General features: G+C 38.7%; 1 protein-coding gene across 1 annotated transcript in view; it reads left to right on the top strand.

Annotated features, from left to right (window-relative positions):
* LOC113958776 (nipped-B-like protein) overlaps positions 1-19,161 on the top strand; it is a 131,185-nt gene that overhangs the window by 66,559 nt on the left and 45,465 nt on the right. Inside the window, exon 9 of the mRNA XM_027667317.1 lies at positions 5,755-7,257. Coding sequence (XP_027523118.1) covers positions 5,755-7,257 — 1,503 coding nt within the window. The remainder of the gene's footprint in view (positions 1-5,754; positions 7,258-19,161) is intronic.

The following is a 19,161-nucleotide window of genomic DNA, read 5'->3' as shown; positions in this document are numbered from 1 at the left end:
AGGATGAATATTCTTCAAATCACGATTGACTTGCAGTTTCAGCAGAAATATATTCAGAGGTATTCTTGGTTATTCCAGTGCAATGTGTTTTTGCACAAAGGTTCTGCATTAATTTCTAAATCTGAAAGTACTCATTGTTTTGACATGCAGATATTTCCAAAGATGAAGGCCACAACTTGTCTCCAGGAATACTGTTCATAACAGGACAGGTGAGACACAACTGCTTGGAAATCCATTTCAAACTTGTGGTTCCTGTAATATTTTGTTTCTTGCACCACAGTGACCCATTTAATTTGACAGAACATCTCTACTTTTTTTTAGAATAAGATAGTTTATGATCTTGCTTTGAGTACCAAGGTATTGCCTTTTGGTGAGCATGTTGCAATGTAAAGAGAATGTTCATGCAAATTTGCCAAGCAAAACCAATGCATACATAGGAGAATAACTGGGATCAGACTTTATTCAAAACAGTCATAAAGTTTTGTTCAAGTAATTGAACAAAATGTAGATACATTTTGGATGTACCTATGTTCTTGGGAGGCAGGGAAGCGGGCAGAGTGAATAATATTTTTAAAAAGAAAATAATCTAAGAACAACAAACTTGAATACCTGATCTATAATATAGTCATAAAAGCTCTTCTGTGGCTTACTACATATTCCTTCTATTATGAAAACTGTTGGAAAAAGGAAGCAAAAAGATCCTGATAAAACTTCATTGGTCTCAAGAGCACATGAGCCTACCTGTTCAGAACTATGGCAAGCTTTGAACCTAGGTCTGCAGGGTTGGAAAGAAAAATGTTAGTCTGATATTTTGGCAAAGTCCTAGATCCTGATAATAAAAAGAAATTCTATCATCTATGGAATGAAGTGGACTAAACTTGGATACTGATGTCTCGAAGATTATGAAGTATATTTGAATGCATATTGCAAAGTTCCTAAGTTCATCTGTTCCTTAAGACCCTATGAGGTCTTGGGACTCATGTCTTAACAAGGCAGATTTATGCACACTTGCATATATTTGATTGTAAAAGAGAAGACTTGAAGACATCTGTTTTCAGAGGTTAATTACTCTTTCCTTACTTCTCTGATATTTTATTGATTATTCTCATATAGTTCAAAGTGAGTTCAAAATTTGATAAAGCCCTTGAAGCCCAGTGGTGGTTTTCACCTTTCATATGTCTGCAGCTATGATGGCAACCAAAACCATTTTTGTCCCCATTCAGTGGAGTTTTTCCATTATGCTCAATGAGGATAGTGGTACTATGTGCTCATCCTATCTTTAATGCACTAGTTCAACCTGATATTTTTGTAGAATATGCTGAGTTGGAAGGGACCCATCAGGATCATCGAGTCCAACTCTCGGCCCTGTGCAGGACACCCCAACAATCCCACTATGTGCCTGAGAGCATTGTCCAAATGCTTCTTGAACTCTGTCAGGCTTGGTGCTGTGACCACTGCCCTGGGGAGCCTGTTCCAGTGCCCAACCACCCTCTGGGGGAAGAACCTTTTTCTAATATCAAACCTAAACCTCCCCTGACACTTCAGACCATTGCCTCAGGTCCTGTCACTGGTCACCACAGAGAGGAAATCAGTACCTGCCCCTCCTCTTCCCCTCATGAGGAAGTTGTAGACTGCAGTGAGGTCTCCCCTCAGTCTCCTCTTCTCCAGACTGAACAGACCAAGTGCCCTCAGCCATTCCCCCTACAGCTTCCCCTCAAGACCCTTCATCTTCATTGCCCTCCTTTGGACACTCTCTACTGGCTTAATATCTTTCTTATATTGTGGTGCCCAAAACTTCACAGAATATTCACAGTGAATATCTGCAGAACAGAGCAGGACAATCCCCAGTGATGCTGTGCCTGATGCACCCCAGGACACGGTTGGCCCTCCTGGCTGCCAGGGCACTGCTGACTCATGTTCAACTTGCCATTGACCAGGACCCTAGATCCAGAAATCTCGTAGAGGCAAAACTGTAATGATCAAGTCTAGTTCTGAGGACTGCCCTCCAGATGCACTGGAAATATCAAGAAATCTGTCAATAATCTATAACTCCATCTACAATCACCTTACCATTTAGGAAAAGAAAATTTTGGATATATCCCTTTCTTCTCAGATAAGATATCAACAGGTTGTGGTTATAACTTACTAAACATCAGTACTCAGTTATCAAGAGAAACAAAAGAGCTCTGTATTTAGAGAGAATGTGCCAAGTTGTGATGCGATCATCTATTTATATGTTCTCAACTTACAATTTGACATTTCTGATGATGATGAAGAGCAGCATTTTGAGCCCATGGAAGTTCAAGAGAGAAAACTGGTCATATTTGAATTGTTTTGCTTGTTTAATCTTGGAGGTGAGTTTTGATTGATCCAGCTGCATCAGTTTAAAGCATTACATCTCCTGGCCATTTGCCTTGCTTCTATAGTAGGGGTAGCAGAAGGAAACATTTGCTTGGCTCTAAACTGGCTTGTTCAGTCTGGGAGGTTAATGCAAACCATCTTCACTGGTGCCATAATCTGATGCACCGGTGTAGTGGGCTGACCCTGGCTGGATGCCAGGTACTCACTACAGCTGCTCTCTCACTCCCCTCTGCAACTGGACAGAGAAAAAAAACAGTGAAGGATTCATGAGTTAAGAGCTGGGACAGGTTCACCTACTGATCCTCATCACTGACAAAACACCTTCCTCCCACCCCTCCTTCCTTCCATGTTCTCCCTTCTCCCCTGCAGTGGTTCAGGGGGATGGGGAATGGGGTTTACAGTCAGTTGTTGTTTCTGCCACTGCTCAGAGAGAGAAGTCCTTCCCCTGCTCCCATGGGGTCCCTCCCATGGGAGTCAGTCCTTGATGGACATCTCCAGTGTGAGTCCATCCCACAGGCAACAGTTCTTAACAGAACTGCTGTCCTGTGGGTCACTTCTCCATGGGGTGCAGTCCTTCATCAATGAGCTGTACCAGCGTGGGTCCCCCACAGGGACCACAAGTCCTATCTGGGAAAAGCCTGCTGCAGCATGGGCTCCTTTCTCCATGGGCTGTAGGTACGTGGCAGGACCCTGCTCCATCTTGGGCCTCCCACGGGGTCACAACCTCCTTCATGCATCCACCTGCTCCAGCATGGGCTTCTCCATGGGCTGCAGGTGGGTCTCTGCACCCTGATGGTCCTTCATGGGCTGCAGGGGGACAGTCTTCCTCACCATGGTCTTCACCACAGGCTGCAGAAGCCTCAGCTCTGGCACCTGGAGCACCTTCTCCCCCTCCTTCTGCACTGACCTTGGTGTCTACCTTGTTGTTCCCATGTTCTCACTCCAGTCTTCCCTGGTTGGAATTCTTTCTGTGCAATACCTTTCTGTTCTTAAATACGTTATCACAGAGGCATTACTATTACTCCTGATTGACTTGGCCTTGGCCAGTGGCAGGAAGCCCATCCTGGAGCCGGCTGGCATTGACTCCATCAGACAGGGGAAGCTTCTAGCAGCTTCTAATAGAAGCCACCCCTGTAGCCCCCCTGCAGCCCCCCTGCTACCAAAACCTGGCCACAGAAACCCACTACAACTGGACAATGAAACACTCTTGTAGAAATGTGAATGTGGGTTCCCTTCTGCTACAGGTGATAACCTCAGTTAAAGGAACAGGGCAGATAACTGGTAACAGTAATGTCTTAAAAGCTAGATCCACCATCAGAGCTTTACAGGACTTTTTCAGTGTGGTTGACATTTCTGGGTTAAAATGAAAAAACTGACTGACTTTCCTAAGAACACAAGTTTCTCAAATTGTGTTTCAAAATTGCAGGAGTTTTAATGGAGAAATAAGGTAGTGATATGTGTGTGTGTGTATGTATATTAAGGTGTATGTTTTATTTAAAACGTAATCAAATTTGAAATGTCTCAGTCTGGAAGCTTCTACCTCATGGTCAATCCTAAGACCTGCTATGAAGCTCAGTGAGGTCAAAGCCCTCTTAGTCACACAGAGAAAAATAATCTTTGTCACTGTATGAAGGTTTCAAAAAAACCCCCCATCTGTTTTAATAAGTAGTGTAGGGAAGTTAATCTGTATAAGTTCTCATATGAATCCAACAGTTTTTGTTGTTGTACAGAAAAAGCAAAAAGCATCATGCTAAAAAGCTGCACCTTCAATTAATCAAATTTATTGATTAATTGGTAGACCTTCCTACTTTGAAAAGTTCCTTATTTACAGTCGTCCAGTTTGTCTGTGGAATTTATTGTATTTGTCTTTACTGTTCCAGCCATTAAATGTTGCACGTACTTTTAGAGTTTTAGGAAGTTAGAGATATACAAACAGATTTGAGAATTTAAATGATGGAAAAACCCCACAAACCTGTTCACATCACTGGAATTGACCATCTTACTACTTGTTACTGTGTTCTAATGTTCATTTTGGAGATGATCCTTTAAAATTTTAATTCTTCTGAATCATAATCTTCTACAAGTATTGAGGAAATTAGAAGTCATAGTTATAATTCTGGTTTACAATTTGAGAGGTTGGGGTTTTGTTTTTTGTTAAGAGTTTAATTCCCTCTTCCTTGATTGCATCTTCCTTACCTTTCTCCTGCTCCCAAAAGGAGAGCTGGCTCATTGCATCTGGTGATAAGGCACCAGAATTCTAAGCATAAAATAAGTTATTTTTCTTATATTGCATTTGTGGTCTAGACATTTTGACAGAATTTTCAACCTGTGTTTGGTCATTACTTAGACTTAAAATCATATTCTCTGATTACAGAGAAAATATTTTTTGTTATTGACAAATTACAAAATGATAGCTGAGAAATGAGAATATAAACCTTAGTGCAGGTAGGGTTTTTGAATTTCACGGCAGAAATTAATTTTGGTTTAGAGTATCATGTTAGTAATACAAATAGGTTGTATTTTAAATTAATAGAACATACTCTTTTTGATATTTTCATGTGCTTCTCATTTCTATGAATTCTAACAAATTATGGGGGAGGTGGTTAACTCACTTTCTATTTTTCTGTATTCTACTCTTAATGATTTTTTTAAAAATGTAAACTGAATGGATTATTGTAGAGTCAAGCTTTTGGCACTACATAAAATTCTCTCTGAACTTTTTATTTCATCCATGAAAAGCACTATGGTTTCAAGGAGAAAATACTCAAGCTTTTAAGTGTGTAGTGGCCCCCCATTTAATACATGTGATATGGCATAGACTCATACTCTTGATGTACTCCTTGCTTCAAAGAGAAACATGGAGTGTTGGACTTATTTTAATAATTTTTGTTCATTGTTTGTGTGTTCCCTGGGTACAATATCTGTGAAGTCCAACTGAATCAAGTAGGGAGAAGCTCTGTCTTAATCATTGCGGATCCTTGCTTAGTTCATGTATAATGAAGCAGGCTGAATCTTCAAAAGAGAATCTTTTATAGTAGTATTCCTCAAAACTTGCTTCAACTGTAAATTGATATTTTTTGACCATTATTGCAGCTTCTTTATTAGATGGTTCTCTTGGGAATTTTACAGGGACTGATTTCATATGTTTTGAAGGTGTTTTTAATGATTAATTGGCACGTGTGGTAGATTAACAACAAATGATAGCCCGAATACATTAAAAAGTATTAGAAAAATTCTATTCTTGCTTTTAAATTAATTGGGTTTTGTTGTTTGTGTGCACATACATGTGAAGGAGGATTAATTGGTGGGGGTTGAGGGGAATGGACATTTTTGCTTGGACATTTATCTGTTTCTAATATATAGCATTTGTGATTTTTCTCTTTTAATTTGTAGATAAGCCTCTGAAGAAGCGAAAACAAGAAAACAAACCACAGGAGGTTGGAGGTGCTACTGGAGGAAATAGAGCAGCTTCTCAGGAGACAGGTTCTGTAGGAAATGGGGCGAGGCCAGCATTGATGGTTAGTATTGATCTGCAGCAAGCAGGAAGAGCAGACTCTCAGGCAACAGTAACTCAGGATTTGGACATCATCAAAAAACCTGAAGAAATTAAACAGTATAATGATGGGTTTGTGTGCGTTCCCCAAGAAGACACTGTTGGAGTTTTTAAATTTAAACCTGAAAACCATCCTGAGATTTTTAGGAAAACATCAGACTTTGGAGGTCAAAAGACAGATATCCAGCAAAATGAAAACAGACAAATGGAATTTCAGCAAAATGTGAGCAGGCAGTTGGAAAGTAAACAGAATGAGAAGAAACAGGTAGAAGCTAAACGTGAAAGCAAGCATGAAAGCAGACAAATGGAAGTGAAACACAATGAGAACAGACAAACAGAATCAAAACAAAACCAGAGCAGGCAAATGGGGATGAAACAAAATGAGGGAAAACAAAATAATGGCAAACAGGAAATAAGGCAGAGATCCGAAACACCAAAACAGAAGAATGAAGGCAGGCCCGAAACACCAAAACATAGACATGATAACAGGAGGGACTCAAGTAAACAATTACCAGATAAGAAAATAGAAATATCTAGGCATAAAATAGATGTGAAATCTGATTCTTCAAGGATAAAATCTGAAAGTAGGTCTGATCCAACAAAACAAAGGCCTGATGGACATTCAGTTTCGGATACACCGAGGCATGACCATGATAGCCTTAAACAAAGATCTGAGGACAGGGAGGAATCAGAGAGATACAGAGAAGATCCATCCAAGATCAGAAGGCCTGAATATTTGAGATCCTCAAACAAAAATGAACATGATTCTAAACATGGTATTAAATCTGATGGTTCAAAACCTGACAAATTTGCAAGGAAACATAGACATGAGTCTGGTGAATCAAGGGAAAGGTTTTCTTCTGGGGATCAGAAATCAAGACCTGACAGTCCTCGCATTAAACAGGAAGGTAGAGGAGATTCTAGTAAATCAAGACTTGATAGACCTGGTTTTAAATCACCCAACAGCAAGGATGAACGACGGACAGATGGTAATAAGAGTAAAGTAGATAGTAATAAAGCACATGCTGACAATAAAGCAGAGTTTCCTAGTTATTTGTTGGGGGCAAGATCTGGCACATTGAAACATTTTGTCATTCCAAAAATCAAGCGTGATAAAGATGTCAATGTCACTCAGGAATCAAGGAAAACTGAATTTAAAGGTGAACAGGATAAAGTAGAGAAGATTGGGCTAGTTGAAGACCTAAATAAAGGAGCTAAGCCTGTAGTTGTCCTTCAAAAGCTTTCATTGGATGATGTGCAGAAATTTATTAAGGATAGAGAAGATAAATCAAGGGACTCTTGTTTTAAACCTAACAAGAACAAGTCATCCAAATCTAATAAAGGTAAGATTTTTTTTTTAATGTTAATTGCATTATATCTTGTATACTCCTGTTCTTTTATATTTGCTACTCCTGTGGTTAGAAATTAAATGCAAACATTTGATAGTTAGTTTATAGGCTTGCTTATATGGTGATTTTGGGGAACAAATTGAAATTTGTCTATGGGATTGTGGTTATTCGAAATCTTGCTACAGTGTAACTAAAATGATTTGTTTATTCCAATGCAAGTTCCTAATGTGGGAACACTTAAATAGTCTTAAACTGTACTTCAGTTACATTAGTTTATTCTGGTAGTTTATCTAGTTAAACATAACTGCTATATGAATGATTAGGTGTGTCTGTATAAGGGAATGGTACTACTGTAACTAAATTACTGTAGATGAAGTGGTGTGAAATGCTATGTATACAAGCCCCAAGATTCTTTTATATTTTTATTTGGAAATTAAATGTGTTTTTTCCAAGGGATATTTTGACATGATGAAATAAAACGGCAGTTACAAAACCCCATCTGCCTCTTTTACAGTATAAATGCAACTCTGTTGGGAAACCTCCACACTTTAGGCTGTGTGACAATAAGCTTATTAAAAAGTTCTATCTTTAGGAGAATTCACATAGCTTTGTCTCTATGGTCCAGTGTATGCAGAAAGAGGAAAGGAACTGGTAAACAGTGGACTGTAATTTTCAAATTAACAATATGAACAGGAATTTATTCATAATAGATTGTAGATTTGATATTTGATTGTCTCTTCTGCAGATTTAACACTTTTTTATTCTTGGTGCTATAATTTTGGTTTCTTTGGTTTCAGACTGTAGTAGATAATTTCACATTGTGAAATCAGTGCTACTAACTGGTCAGGTTTCTTTTCTTTTTTATTGTTTAGCATTTAAAGCTTTTAGATTTCTTATGTAGTTATGTTTATAGAGCTGTCATGTCTCAAAAATAGGCAGATAAAGTGGCAGGAGAGAGGATTTCAGCTGTATACAGGATTATTTATGAATGCAGTTCTATGTATATCATTGCTCATTAATTCAAGATTGAAATGTTTTCTGACAAAGTTGATCTGATAAGAAATGATGTAGAAATCATCTTTGTGAATGTATAACTATGTTTATGTGCATGGTACAGAGTTGATATCTGTATGATGAATTTATTTTTACATGTCTGTTCTCTATCTACTAACTTGATTGTATTGACCCTTAAAGACTTCATAATTCAGCGTGAGTATTGCTTATTTGTAAAATATTAACCTCCTTGTTAAATATTTTCTCTTTATCCTGGAAATATGAACATTTTCTGTCTCCCTTTTTGATATTCAGGACAGGTAAAATTTTCATTTTTAACAATAATAGGTATCTAGAATCAGACATAAAATTATCGCATCCTTGTTGTCAGATTAGTCTAAAGATTTCTGATGAAACTTTTATATTCTTCATAAGGAATACTGAAAACTTTCTGATGGAATTCAGCTCATAAGGATAGACTTTGAATTCACACAAATCTATGTGCAGAAAATTGGTAATTTTTAGAGCCCTATGAGCCATATATAGTGCATATATGCTTTCTAAAATGTCTCTGAAATAGACTTTTTTGTAGCAGTGTAAAATTCCATGGCATTTTTGTAATGTAATGGTCCATCTTTGAGTTCTAGTACTGCTGAAAAGTCTCACTTGTGAAGCAGAGTAATCAGTTAGGTCTCATCTTTTAGATAGGAGTGACAAGAAAGGGAGTATTCCAGAATGAAAAACTGTATCCAGATTGTATTGGCTCAGTGAGCAAACTTCTGATGCTTCTCACAGTCTTCTGGGAAGCACAGCTGAGCTACTCACTAATACCTTTTGGTGCAGCTGAAAACTAGACAAAAAAGGAGTATAAATTTTTTGCTTAAATCCTTTATCTATAGAGCTTTGACAAAGACAAAATTGACAAATCTTTGAGAAATATAGCTTATGGATATTAACTCATCAAGAAAACTTTGGAGTTATACTCAAATTTATTTCTAAAATAACAGTCTCTTGATGCTGAGACAGGCATACTGTTGTACTCACTGAAATCAGTGGGGCAAGCAACTGTTCTCCAAGGAAGTAACGAGAGCAAAAGTATATTTCCTGGAACTCAGCTTACTTACTACATATTGTCCTTTTGTAAAGATAACCATTGTGAAATCCATAATTCCACAAATCTGAAATTTGGAATCACTATCTTAGAGTTCCTGGTAGCAACTGCATTTGCATGTGGGAAGGCCAGAGTAATAACTCACTAGGCATCTTGCATGTGCATACCCTACCTGATGGATCAAGCATGTTAGAACTTTCTCTGAAGTTCTCTAGTAAATTATGCCACATTTCAGAGAAGTAAAAGATATATTTAATGGTTTACAGCTGAAGTCTTTAAAGATTCTCCTAAACTCAAAATTTAAGTGATTTGTAGAATAAACATCACTTTCATGAGAATTCTACATTTTTCTTTGTTTTCTTCTTTCCTGAGATATTGATGACTACCTCTTTTCAACTTAACTAGTCTAGAAGAGGAGCTGGTTGCCCCTTGTGGCATTAGAAGTATATAAAGATATGTTGGGTTTGCAGAGGATCCATTTTAATATACACTTTGTTCATTTAGTCCTAATTTTTTTTTTCTCCTTTCTGGACTGAACAAGTTCATAGTTTGAAAAACATTTGAGGCATAAATATTTATATACAAGTAACAAGTTTGTTCTTACTTGCAGGGATTTTTTTAGGTATGGTGCATCTATTCTATTCCAAAAAGTGTGTTGGGATGTGTGGGCATTGTAAATACTCTATGGGGCCTTTGGCTTTGATGCTAGTTTTTCAAAAGTAGATGTTGGATAAGCTACTATTGGTAGATGTTGGATAAATTGATATCAGTAGACAGCAGGAATGCAGCAGTTGCCCACTGGAGTCCTTTCTTGTGTTGATCTGTTACCAGTACAATAGGAGACATTTTCAGCACAATGCTTTGCCTGGAAGCTGCTTGAATTAGTTCCTATTTTTGTGTATGCCACTAAGGTAAATAATTTGAATCTTGCTCCCACAGTTGTTCTTAAGTCTTCTCTTGATAATAAGAGTGAAATTTACTTGTTGCACATCTAGTTCTTATCAGCAACAGTAAACTTGACCAAATCTAATAATTTCAATGTATTTTGGTTCACCTGAAATATGTTTTGTTTGCAGAATTAGGAGTGCATTGTTTAATTAGTTCACTATTGAAAAATTACTTTGACATGTGTAAGTGAAAAAATTTATTACCTAATTTGTCAGAACAATTTATTGAAAGTCTGAAACTGCCTTTGGTTCCTGGGCTTGGATGATCAATCAGGTTCCTCTTATTTCTGGGAAAAGTTAAAGCTACTTTGCATAAATTATTTTTGTAACAATGCACTGCAACATGTAAAAATGTGGACCAGCAATTTGTCCAATATTACAATATGCAATGCTGACCTGTTCATGTGTATAAGTATTTAATATGGGGGTTATTTCTTGGCATACATGCAGAAATATGTGATCAAAATTTTTGGTTTGAATTTTCTTCTAGATAAAGGGTAAATTTGGCAAAATACAAATAAGGGAAAGTCTCACATTTGTTTCTGGTAAATAAACTTTTCTGTTGCTCAACATTTTCAACCATTTTAGGTGACTGTTTTTGTGTAAGGAAATTTAAACTATTTACTTGAAATTTGCAATTTATTTTTACTTCATGGTAATATTGCCAATGAACAGAAAAGAAAAAGATGAAACCTTTTTTGTTCTTCAAATTACTGAATTGTTGTTTGCATCAAATAAAGGTTCCTTAAATATGCTTATTGTTTAATTACCTTTTGAGTAACTTTCCTGTAGTATTTTATATTAAAAGCTAAAATATTAGCAATTTTTTGTTCTTGTTGTTAATGTAATTAAGTTACTTTGAAGAAGCAAAACAATAGTACCTACATGTGATATTTTCAGTGATAAAGGCTGCCAATCTTTCCATGATAGAACAAGGTAAAAGTAGATCTTCTTGATCTGCCTATAGTCACAAATGAGATATAAATTATGGAATTTGTTTTACTTGTTCTCTGAAAAGATCTTGGTTGTATTATATTGATCATATAGGACTTTGATGAGAAGAAAAATTGATGTACAAACATTAATTGTAGATTCATAAAAGTGAGATTCTTTGTGGAGCTCTACATTTATTTCAATTGTTGATCTTACTCCATTTTACTGTGAGTACTGCTATATTTTTTGTGAAGTGTCTTGCAAAACTGCTCTAACCTTCTTTTAGAAATTTTTATAAAGATGAGAAGTCAGTGAATAGCAATAAAGAATAAAACAACTTGTGGCTATAGTTACTGCAACCATCAGATAGCTTGAGGAAATCACTGATACCAATGTAATGCGAGTTCTCATGCTTCTTGGCATCTTTGAAGAGTATGTATTGGGTATGTTCCTTGATCTTTGCCTGGATCCTTCAGGGTGCTCTTTGGAAATCTTTTGTGTGTCAAAAAATGTTTCTTACTTCTAAGAGTACTTTGAGCAATTGTAAAATCCTTTTTGAATCTGTTCTGCTTAGCCATGGGCAATGATGACATCTACTACATCATGGAATTATTCCATTTCTGTGTCCAGATTCTTCTCTGACCCACCAATCTGACTGGATCCCATTTCTCAAAGTCAGATCTAAGGACTGGAATATAACCAGGGAACTTGAACCTCTCCTTTTGCTTAGCTTGTGGCTTATAGCTTTCCCTTTGTGCCAGTATTAGGGTAGATGAGGAAAAATTATTTTGAAAGGTGTTTAAGCAGGTTCTATGAAATGATATAGGACATACTTCCTAACACTACTTCTCTCCCTCCTGCCAGGGGATGCTCCTGCCATACCTTCCACACCTGCAAAAAGCTTTAGGGCAGAGAAAAGTAAATGGATGACTACTCAGATTATTTTCATCAGTATTCACCTTGATGGTGTGTTTCAGCTGATGATATGGTATTGAGATAAAAGTGGAACTTATGTCTTATGAACAGATGTACTTTCCTCATACCTTAAATTCCATTTTGAAAAAAGGATATTGTTTTCCCTATGTTTCCCCTTCTGTTCTTAAAACTCTCCAGGGCACAGAATTATTTGGAGTACTGTGATGCTGGTGGGCAGGGGAATCTGATCACCACAGACTGAGATGTAAAGATGTAATGGAGCATTTTAAGGGAGAGCACAGTGGAAAGGATGTAATTAAATTTGCACACTAAGGGATAGTTGAAAATTTTCAGCTTTAACCAGTAAGCTATTTATCAATCACAGGTAGTCGTGGCATTTATCACTGTACTGCCTGAGTGCTATACTGTAACAGTACTTAACTATTTTTAAATGGTGTTTATTTTCCAAGCATCTTTATAAAGCAGGGAAATACTTTTATCCCCTCTTTTTTCTTTTAGTTCCTTATCTAAAATAGAACCTACATGAGTGATTGTAGTAGAATTAAGTTGTGAGTCTGTGCTGTTGTAGTTACGATATGGCTATCCAACAAAAAGAAGGCAGCACTCTTGTTATGAAGTAAGAGTGTATTTCATTTGATTTAGCACAGAGTTTGAAGGTTGTTTGAGCTAATCCAGAAAGAAAATGCTTTCATTACTGTATATATGTCTGACACAGGACAGTTTATCAGTGTAGTTATAGTGGTGACCCAAAATGACTTGAAAAAGTTAGACAGTAAGCTAGTGATACATAACTGAGGTAGACCCAAAACGACTGGAACATCCTCTATCAAGTATTCAGAGAGGACATATAAGGAAGGTGAGCTTAGTATCTGGGGAATAATGGCAAGACTGCATATACTAGTCATCGGCAAAATTAGAAGAGTCCATCAGGCAGTTAATGTCTTCTGTGGCTAAAAAGGAGCGAGGGGAGGAAAAAACTGAGCTGTAATACATAAGTTTTTATTTTTAATGTCAAAATGAAGATGTGCAATGATATATTAGTGTGGAAGTCCTAGAATGTGGGGAGTGGCTAAACTTAAATTTCTAAACACTGGGAAATCCAAAGTTAAGATTCATATCCACACCCCAAACAAGTGTCACTGTTCCCTCTTAGACCCTTGTGTGTTCTTTTCTATAATTTCTTCATCTTTGAAAAAGTTACATTTTAAAATATGAGGTACATATACAGATTACAAATATGAAATTGCATTAACTTCAGCTTTGCTTAGTACAAAGTATTAGCACACAAATGGAAAAGACAATATTTATGTGAAGCTAATTTATGCAAAAGAGTTCATTAACATAATCTTAGTTTTTAAATGGTCACAGCACCAAACCTGACAGAGTTCAAGAAGCATTTGGGTGATACTCTCAGACACATGGTGTGGCTTGGGGATGGTCCTATGCAGGGCCAGGAGTTGGACTCGATGATCTATGTGGGTCCCTTCCAACTTGGCATATTCTGTGATTACTGAGAAGACAACAGTTTATTAGTGTTCATTTTGATTTTATGGTTGGAACAGCCTCTCTGATCCTGGAAAGTTGACCTAAGTGTCAGCAAGCATCATCCCTTTTTCCATAGCTGCTTGTTTGAAGTCACCATATCAAGACAGGAGGAACTAATATGAATATACTGATTGTTGTGTCAAAATATAGTTGTGATTTCCATATTGAATGCATCTAACAAAAGTCCAAAATGATATTATGATTTTTGGTGCAGTCTTTTTATGTTCAACCTGTCTTGAAGGCGTTCTGGTGATGGATGCATCTGCCTGAATCAGGGAGATCTCTTTGAGTTCAAATTCAAGGCAAAGTGATTTTGGATCATTCTAAAGACTAGATTTTGATGTGTTTATCCAGCTGTGGGCTGCACAGTTTGTCCAGAAGGTTCCTGGGAGAGATAGGATCAAAAGCTTTACTGAAATCCAAAAAGATTACATCAACTGGCTTCCCTTGATCAAATAGGTGGGGAACCTTGTCATAGAAGGAAATCAAGTTTGATAAGCAGGACTTTCCTCTCATGAAGCCGTGCTGGCTGTGACCTATGACTGCATTGTCTTTCAGATGTTTTTCAACACCTCCCGGAACAATCTTCTCCATAAATTTACCAGGCACTGAAGTGAGACTGACAGGCCTGTAGTTTCCGGGGTCCTCCTTCTTGCCCTTCTTGAAAATCGGGACAGCATTCACCAGCTTCAGTCAGCTGGGACCTCTCCAGGTTCCCAAACTTGCTCAAAAATCATCAAGAGAGGTTTTGCGATGACATCACCAGGTCTTTGAGGCTTCTGGGATGAATCCCATCAGGCCCCATAGATTTGTAGGGATCCCACGCAACTTCAGGGTTGCCTAGGAGTTGATCATTCACACAAGTCATGGTCCTCCAGCTCAGGGCACTGAGACCCCCTTGGTCCATCATCTATGTTGATGACAGAGGCAAAGAAAGCCTTAAACACCTCTGTCTTGTCTCTGTCCCTGTTTGGGAGGTGACCATCCTCATCCTGGAACAGGTCACTGAAATTTCTATTCTATCTATTGACATCAATGTATTTGAAAAAACTCTTTATTGTCCCCCACATTTCTGGCAGCTTCAACTCCTGTTGAGCTTTGGCTGCACAAATTTTCTCCCTGCAGTGGCAAGCAGCATCTCTGAATTCTTCACATGTCACTTGACCTCACTTCCACGGGGCATACACCTTCCTTTTTTGCCTTATCCCCAAGAGAAGATCCCTGATCAGCCAAGCTGGCCTTCTGCCTCGCCTGCTTGGCTTCCAACATTTGGGAATTGCCTGTTTCTGTGCCCTTAGGAGGTGATGTTTGAAAAGTGACCAGCACTAAAGGACTCCATCACCTGCAAAAACATTTTCCCAAAGGACCTCACTCACTAATTCCCTGAGCAGCCTGAAGTTTGCTCTCCTCATGGCCAGGGTTGAGGTTTTGTTGGCACTTTTCCTCCTGTCAACAGAGATTTTAAACTCAATTCCCTCGTGGTCGCTGTGGCCAAGACGGCCTCCAATCCCCACTTTGCTCACAAGATCCACCCTGTTGACAAGCAGCAGATCAAGGAGGGCATCCTTCCAAGTTGACTCCCTTAGGACCTGTTCCATAAAGTTGTCATTCAGGTTTTTTAGGAATCTTCTGGCCCAGGTTGTACCAGCTGTGTGATGCTCCCAGTTTATTTCTGGCAAGTTGAAGTCCCCCGTAAGGACAAGGGCAGTTGACTTGGAAGTGTCCCTTAGTTCCTCAAAGAATAATTCATCAGTGTCATCATCCTGTCTGGGAGGTCTATAGCAGACTCCCATGGTGACATTGGTATTATTTGTTTGCCCCTTGATTCTTACCCAGAGGTTCTCAACTGTGCCATTGCCAACTGTGAGCTCCAGACATTCTAACCCTTCTGTTACATACAGTGCCACCCCTCCACCTCTTCTGCCCTGCCTATTCCTCCTGAAGAGCCTGTAACCAACCGTTCAACTGGGCACTCCAATCACAGGTCTCATCCCATCAGGTTTCTCTTATGCCAATGATGTCAAATCCCTGGGAGTGGGTCAAAGCTTTGAGATCCTCTTGTTTGTTCCTCATGCCGCATGCATTAATGTAGAAACATTTCAGGTGTGGTACATCGTAGCCAACACCTCTTGAGACAGATTGAGGGATCCCATTAGTGCTTGTTTCCTCAAGTTTTGGCACACCATCCCATTGCTCATCACTGGCAAGCCTGATTTTGCCCCTTTCACCCTTGCAAGCCAGTGTAAAGCTCTGTCAATGAACCCCGCTGGCTCCTGCGCTAGAACTGTTTTTCCCCTTTGAAAAAGGTGCATCCCATCAGGTGTCGGTAGACCAGGTTTTGAGTAGATCATCCCATTGTCCAAAACCCCCAAATTTTTCAGACTAAACCAACCTTGGAGCCACTCATTGACCTGATGGACCTGCCTATTCCTATTATCCTTGTTGCCGGAAGAGTCAAGAAAATCACTACCTGTGCTCCTGATCCCTCTATCAGTCGTTCCAGAGCCCTGAAGTCTCTTTTGATTGCCCTCAGACTTCTCTTTGTTATTTCTTTGCTGCCAGTTTGAACAACCAATAATGGCTAGTAATCAGAGGGCCTTACAAGACTGGAGAGTTTTCCAGTAATGCCCCTTACCTGAGCCCCTGGGAGACAGAAGACTTCTTTGTGAGTTGGGTCTGGTCTGCTCATCAGGCCCTCTCTTTCCCTTAGAAGGGAGTCTATTATTACAACTACCCTTCTTTTCCTCTTAACAGTGGAGGTCTTGATGTGGGGTACAGGTGGTGTTGTTTTAGGCGGCCCCACTACCCCAGAAGGACCTTCGCCCACCTCTTCAGTTGTCTGACTTTCTAGTTCCAGAGCCTCATACCTGTTGTAGAAGGTGCCAGTCCTGCCTGTCAAATTCTGAGAAAGAGGAAGAACCTTCCTCCTGGTATATGCAGTGACCAGCTTCCAGCCTTCATCTTTAACAGACCCTTGTCTAACAGTCCTTTGACTAATTACCCTACAGGGTTCTGAGTCCACTTGCTTCTCCACTACAATGAAGGTTCCAGATTCCTGAGAGTCTAGAGGCTGTAGCATCTCTGAATATAATTGGTCTCTCTCTTGCTTGTTTGCTCGAATACTACGTAGTCTGTTCACTTCTTCCTGTAGTTCCTTCACCTGGTGACACAGCTCTTCAACCATGGCACACCTTCTGCAAAATAACTGTTTTTCTGCCCCAGCCTTGCAAAAAGGCATCAGGCACTCCTGGCAACCTGCCACCTGGAGAGCTGTGTCTACCATCAGAAGGTCTGACTGGCTGGAGGCCTCTGACACAGCTGGCACAGTGACTCTTGCAGCTACAGGGGATTGAGCTTTACAGTATGTCAACACCATATCTGAGGAAGCTTAAACTAATATGCTAAGACTTGGGCTGAAAGGATCTCTTTGCTCTTCCTTACCAGCTACTGAGTCTGTTTGCTACCTCCATTGGCTGCACTCGGATGGTCAGAGGGGAGCCCTTCCTGCTTGCCCTGCCTGCATGGACTGCCTTGCAAACAGCTGTGCCACACCCTCACTGACGTGCCATGCCCCTGTTTCCCTCTCCTGTTCACCACACTCTAGGGTGTTCGAGCTGCCTGGAACCATTTAAAAGTCTCACAGTAGTTCCCGGTACCACCCCTCCTCACCTGATTGTCTGCCGAGGGCCCTCAGGTCCTCACAAGGCTACTGCTTAGGTGTTCGTGGTCATGGGAACCCCTGCACAGCCCAAACTCACCCCAGAACCTTCTTTTAGTCACCTCTGATGCTGCCTTATCTATAGAATACATATAGCAATATAGAGCTCTTTACAATAATTTTATTATTGTCTTTTCTGCTATTCCCTTCTTTATTGAAGAAAGAAAGCTTTTCATATTCCTTAATAGAAGGGGGAAGCTTATACTGTCATCTGAAATATCTGTAACAGGATAGAGTGCAGTTTAAGCATTAGTTGAAATTGCATTGTAGAACATCGAATACTTGGAACTTTTGAAAAGGAAATATAGTTATTTTTACAAATATTTACATTATTTACATTTTTATTTTTCATTGATGTATAATTAACACTGTGGTGATTGACTTATTTTTAAAGACTGAGTAGTCTTCTACCCCCAGAACAAAATCAATAAGGAAAACAAGAATAGATATTCCTAGGAGGTAGGAGAGTAGTAGCTTGTGTTTTTTGCTTCTTGTTTTGGTCAGTGGTTTTTTAGGGATTTTTTACTTAAAATATATCACCTTTCATGTTACTGATATGTTCTTTGTGCACAGTATTAGGAAAATTAAGCATGAACTCTGTTCTAACAGTTCCTCAAAGCAATGTTCACAATCTTAAAATTACATCATGAAACATTCAGGCATAGTTTTGAAACTGAGTTTGAAATTGAATTGAATTAGAATTTGGTTATGGAACTCTTGCCAAGCTTGGTATACAATCCATTACTGATTTGTTTCCTTTTCTTATTTCCTCTCCAAGCATTCTGTCTTACTAGTTATTCTGGTTTTAAATTTACTTTTCATTGTAGACTAGGAGAGGCTTAAAGATATATTTGTAGAAAAATACTCCTGTTAGTGTAAGTACATCTAACCCATCTAACTTTTAAGCACCTGTATGAATCTTAATGCAACTTTTGTTCCTTTACTTGCAACTGTTTTTTGCAGTGTATTTGGCCAGATTTGCTATAGGCTTTATGCTTTATGTGTTGTCCCCCTGATTTCAATGAAATTATCAACAGTGCATGAAATTGAGAATATGTGTTAAAAAAAACAGGATCTGAGGTCCTCTAGCGATTTCACCTGTGGACATTGTCTTAGAACATATATGTGCAAATTTTCTTCTAGTCTGGATCTGAATGTAAGCTAACTCTCTTCAGACACTGTATAGGCATGCAAAGAGTATTAATGTAGGGCTACCACTGCTCAGACATGGCTATGCAGCATCCAGATTAGACCTGACTGGCATCCAGTCAACTGCCGATACACACAGAGGAACTGATCTGTCCATGCTGTCATATTTCTGCCTATCTTCAATCTAGTGCCCAGTCCACAAAGAATAATCATTTCAAAGTGCCATGGTAAACCACACTGTGAAATGTTTTCTAGCATTTTTAAAAACAATATTGAGAATTTGAAAACTTTATCAGGTGGTAATCATCAAAGAATGGAAATTTAAAGCAAATTAATGAGTGACCACAGCATGGGGGAAGCAGGGACAACTTTTGCTATCAGTTTTACTTTATAGATATTTTCCTACCTCAGTTTGAAAACCTCAATATTTTAAGTTAAATCTTTTTTAAAATGCAGTCTAATGGGATGACTTGATGAACATATCTGAGAATTATATAAAAATAATCTTCTTATCATTAGTTTCATTGTAGAGATATGTGAAACCAGTAATATATGAGACTTTTGAA

Source organism: Corapipo altera, unplaced genomic scaffold (genome assembly GCF_003945725.1).
Source record: "Corapipo altera isolate COAL_440 unplaced genomic scaffold, ASM394572v1 61209, whole genome shotgun sequence".
In the NCBI taxonomy this organism is placed as follows: Eukaryota; Metazoa; Chordata; class Aves; order Passeriformes; family Pipridae; genus Corapipo; species Corapipo altera.
This window is presented reverse-complemented; position numbering and strand designations above follow the sequence as displayed.